The following is a 4,217-nucleotide window of genomic DNA, read 5'->3' on the forward strand; positions in this document are numbered from 1 at the left end:
CCGGGGACAGAGAGCCCCACGGGGACAGAGAGTTACCAAGGGGAGAGCCCCCCCCGGACACCCACACACCGCGGAGGGCGGCGAGAACCCCCAGAGCCCCGGGCAGTCCCTGCAGCCCCGAGCCTTCCAGCCAACCGCCGGCGAGGGCTTCAGGGACCCACCGGGATGTGGTGGGGCGAGAGGAGGCACAAGCTCGCCCCTGCGCAGACAGGCCCATGTGCTGCACAAACACAGAGCCTGCGGACAGGACAGACAGACACACACACACAGTCTGCACAGAGACACAGCCTGCAGCCCGAGGCAGGACAGTTTTATTCCCCCACGGCCCCTCAGCTGGCTGTAACTGTCTCCTTCACCCAGGCCAAGACACGCTGCACGTCAACGTACACACCGTACTTGGCGGCCGTGCAGGTCTTGTCATAGCTGAGGATGCCAGCTGCGTACCAGGTGCCATCATCAGGGTCCTGCACAGCAAAGGCCCCACCAGCATCCCCATAGCAGGTGTCCTCCCGCAGCTCACTCATGCCCACACAGAAGGTATCGTTGCTGAGGATGGGCTGCACCCAGTAGGATGCATTCCGTGCCCCATAGTACTCCTGGCACTGCTTGTCCTCAGCCACTGGGAGCATCACGTACTTCAGCATGTCAGAGAAGGCGAAGGTGGCACCACGGCCCCAGCCTGAGACATAGCCCACCCGCCCTGGCTGCACGTAGTCTTTCTGGGGCAGGCAGATGGGCATCACTTCCTCTCCAACAAGCACCTTCTGTTTGAGCTTCAGCAGGGCCAGGTCCACAGCGTGTGGGTAGCCGGGGTGCAGCACGATGTGCTCGATGCCCAAGGCAGGCTGCTCCCGGCTGCCCAGGAACAGCTGCAGCGTAGGGGCGATCTCCTCTGGATTGGTGTTCTCGCTGTGGTTCAGGTACACGTTCCTACCAGTGGTTAGCAGCCACTGATCACTGATAAGTGTGGCCCCCACAGTGAGGTTGTGGCGGGTCACCATCCGGGCCTGCCAAGGGAAGCTGCCCTTCTGAGCCAGCAGACCCCCAATGATGCGCTGCATCTGCCTGGGGGGGTTCTTCGGCTTCCCACACACTGCACAGGACAGAGCAGGGCCCAGGTTGAGCCCTCTCAGCCCAGTGGTGCTCAGCAGCCCCAGGGAGCAGCCCCTACAGCCCTTTGGCTGCACAGACTGCTCACGGCCCCACAGCTGCCCTGCTTTTCACAGCCCCAGCCCCTGTGACTCTGCTCTCACCTGGCTCGCAGACAGGCACCTCCTTACCAGCTTCAGGACTCACCCACACCTGATTCCCATCACATTTGTATGTCCCTTTGGAGAGAAACCAGAGTCAACATCCTTGCCCTGCAGCCAGGGAGGCACAGAGGTGCTTATACCTCCCTGGGGCTTGGGTGAGCAGATGTAGCTACTCATACCCCCGAGGAAGTGGGGTAGGGGGCTGCATCCCTGGCATTGGGGCAGCCCCTTGCATCCCCTGGAGCTGGGGATGTGCCTCACCATCATCGGAGCCGCGCAGCTGGTAGTATGGGTCGCAGCGGTACCTGACCACCAGGTGCTCCACGTGGCCGTGTTCAATCTCCGCAGGCTTTGCACAGCTCCGCTCTGCAGGCAGACAATGCTCAGCTGGCCCAGAGCACCGAGCCCAGGACATGCTCCCACCTCCATTGGGTCCCTCCCTAGTTCCATCTTCCCTGACCCTGCCTGCTCCCTGCCAAGTCCCCTCCCCTTCGTCTGAACCCCAGTGCTCCCTGCCTGCCCTGGAAGGTACCGGTGGCAGCTGCAGTCCCCAGCACGCTCCAGGCCAGGCCAGCGATCAGCAGCTCTGCAGGTCTGCAGGGAGAAGAGGGCAGCATCAGCAGAGAGCTCCCAGAAAGCTCCCCTGCTCCCAGCTGTGGGCTCCACCAGGACCCTGTTTGGGCTCCTGTCCTGTCCCAGGAGGGCCCTCGGGGCTGCCCATCAGACAGCCAGGAGCCAGACCTGGACCCTGCTGCTGCAGAGGGCAAGGCTGCAGTGTTGGGACCTGGGGTGCTTCCAGGCCCAATATGGGTTCTGCCATGGCCCTCAGCAGGGCCAGGTCCTCAGCCAGGCCCTCAGCCAGGCAAGCAGGACAGACAGAGCACCGAGCACATGGAGGGACACGTCAGTGTTGCTTACCCCATGCTCGCAGCTCCCTGCTCACAGCAGCCTCCTCCTGCAGGTCACTGCTGCTCGGGGCTCCCTCCTCACCCCTTTTATTGTCACCTCCCTCCCCCTGGTGCAGCCCAAGAGCTCCAGACCTCCTGACCCTGCTGCCTGCAGCCAGCACCTTTCCCAGCAGGAGGAGCACAAAAAGCCCCACCTGGCCCTGTGCCGGCTTGGCAGAGGCTCTCGGGAAGCTGCCAAGCCCCCACAGGAAGCCAATGTGCCAAGAGTTTCCCGGATTTTGTAGATACAAATATGGGGGGGGTCTGGCTGCAGACTAGTGCCCTGGCACTGTGACACCAGCTGAGGCTCACAGAGAGCAGACCAGCCCCTGCCCTTGGCAAACCTGCCCTGTGCCCACACCTACCACAGTCCCTGCAGGGCACAGGTGACCGCCCCAGTGCTGGCAGGAGAAGCTGGGTCCCAGGAGCCAGGTCCCATCCCATCCTGTGCCTGGCTTTGCTCACAGTCAGGGCACACCCACCCAGAGCTGGGGTACCAGTGCCCTGGGCAGTGCCACCCTGCTGGCCAAGGGGAGCAGCATGTCCCACACTAGGGACAGGTTCTGAGGGACTGCAGCCAATCCGGCTTCCAACCAGTACCCACCCCTTCCCACGCAGTGGGGCCACAGCCCAGTGTCCTGGCAGCCCCTGGCCTCAGGGGTGCAGGTTGTTTGTCAGCAGCATCGAGGGCTCAACCCAGGCTTACGGGAACTCACAGCAGCAACTGCTGGCCAGTGCCCAGCTGGATGTGGCTGGGCAGCAGGGGTGCAGGGCAGAGCACATCAGCCTATTCCCACGAGCAGTCTGCCTCCAGCAGGAGTACAGCTGAGGGGCAGCAGGAGAGGAGGGAGCCAGTGCTGCAGGGAAGCCACCCCAAAACCATTCATAGCATGTGGTGCTAGCCCCAGCCCTGAGCCATTGAAGCTTGGCCTGCCAGGGTCTTGCCAGTACCCTCCTGCCCCTTGGATGCTCCAGCTCTTCAGGCTCAGGAGGGACATCTGTGGCTGGTCCCAGACACCCCAGGTGGCTTTCCCATCCTCTGTGAGTTTCTTCCCATCTCATGGGGCATTTGTGTCCCCAAACAATGCAGAGCTTGACATCCCTGATCCAGCAGCAGCCATACTTGTACCACCACACAGAAGGCTTGAGTCCAGCACCAAATGCATCAGGGCTTGGCAGCTCTGATCTGTGAACAGCACCAGTACCTTAGGAAGGTGCTGTGTCACCCTCAGCCTGAAAGAGCAAGAGTCTCCCAGGCACTCTCCAAAGCACATCAACACCTTGGCTGACAGATCAGGTGAATTCCCTGTTAGAGCAGCAATAGGTGTCACCTGCCCACAGCAGAGAATCTGGGACATGAAGAGGCTGGTGCAGGGGGCTGCAGAAGGGGGAGGCAGGTGGGTGATGAACCTGACATGAGCTGAGTGCCACTCAGAGCAGGGGCAGGAGTTGTAAACAACTTTGGGGAAGTGCTGTGGCGCAATCCTGCTCTGCAGGGTGGACTGCGAAAGGCTGCCAAAGGAAATGCTGTGTCCAGGGCAAGCTCTTGTTCAAGCAAAGCCCAAGGTAATTGCAGGAAGTTCAGGGCGAAGGAACAGTCAGTGCTGGAGGCTCCAGAAACAAAACCAACAGGCAGAAGCACTACCAATCAGACCTTTTCCACAACAGTAACAGGGCATAACTGCAGCCATCTCCAAACAGCTGTGTACTGGCAGCAAAGAGAAGAACTGGCACCCAGCAACCCCAAGTGCCTGGCCTCGGGCAGAGATCTCTATGAGGGGAGCCCTGGTGCACTTCTGTCGGTTCATCCCAGAGCTCAGCTACCCTGCAGCTTCTCCCACCAGAAAAGTGGGAGCAACATAGAGAGCCGATCCTGCTTGGCTCAGGAGATCTGGGCTGTGTCCCTCCAGCCCACGAGGTATCCCCAGAGCAGCATACACGACTAGGTGAGCCAAATGTTTATTGACACTTGGGCTGGGTTCAGCTGCCCACAGGAAAACCAAAACACAGCCCTGGG

At 61.1% G+C, this 4,217-nt stretch overlaps 1 protein-coding gene across 1 annotated transcript; it reads right to left on the bottom strand.

The window, feature by feature from the left end:
* Positions 1 to 272: 272 nt before the first annotated feature.
* LOC103760993 (haptoglobin) lies at positions 273 to 2,235 on the bottom strand. Its single transcript, XM_008927555.2, has 5 exons — positions 2,172 to 2,235; positions 1,786 to 1,847; positions 1,515 to 1,619; positions 1,254 to 1,328; positions 273 to 1,093 (listed from the first exon to the last, which is right to left on the bottom strand). Exons 1-5 carry the CDS (start codon positions 2,174 to 2,176, stop codon positions 330 to 332), a joined length of 1,011 nt encoding a protein of 336 aa, XP_008925803.2. The 5' UTR covers positions 2,177 to 2,235; the 3' UTR covers positions 273 to 329.
* Positions 2,236 to 4,217: the final 1,982 nt, after the last annotated feature.

The sequence above is a fragment of the Manacus vitellinus genome, unplaced genomic scaffold (genome assembly GCF_001715985.3).
Source record: "Manacus vitellinus isolate BGI_N305 unplaced genomic scaffold, ASM171598v3 scaffold_10_pilon, whole genome shotgun sequence".
NCBI lineage: Eukaryota > Metazoa > Chordata > Aves > Passeriformes > Pipridae > Manacus > Manacus vitellinus.

What these genes read in the sequence shown, in the direction of transcription:
- LOC103760993 (XM_008927555.2), bottom strand. An exon ending in GCTGCGCGGCTCCGATGATG is followed by an intron (nt 1,329 to 1,514) that starts GTGAGGCACATC and finishes TTCTCTCCAAAG; the next exon opens with GGACATACAAATGTGATGGG. An exon ending in GGTGCCTGTCTGCGAGCCAG is followed by an intron (nt 1,094 to 1,253) that starts GTGAGAGCAGAG and finishes TGTCCTGTGCAG; the next exon opens with TGTGTGGGAAGCCGAAGAAC.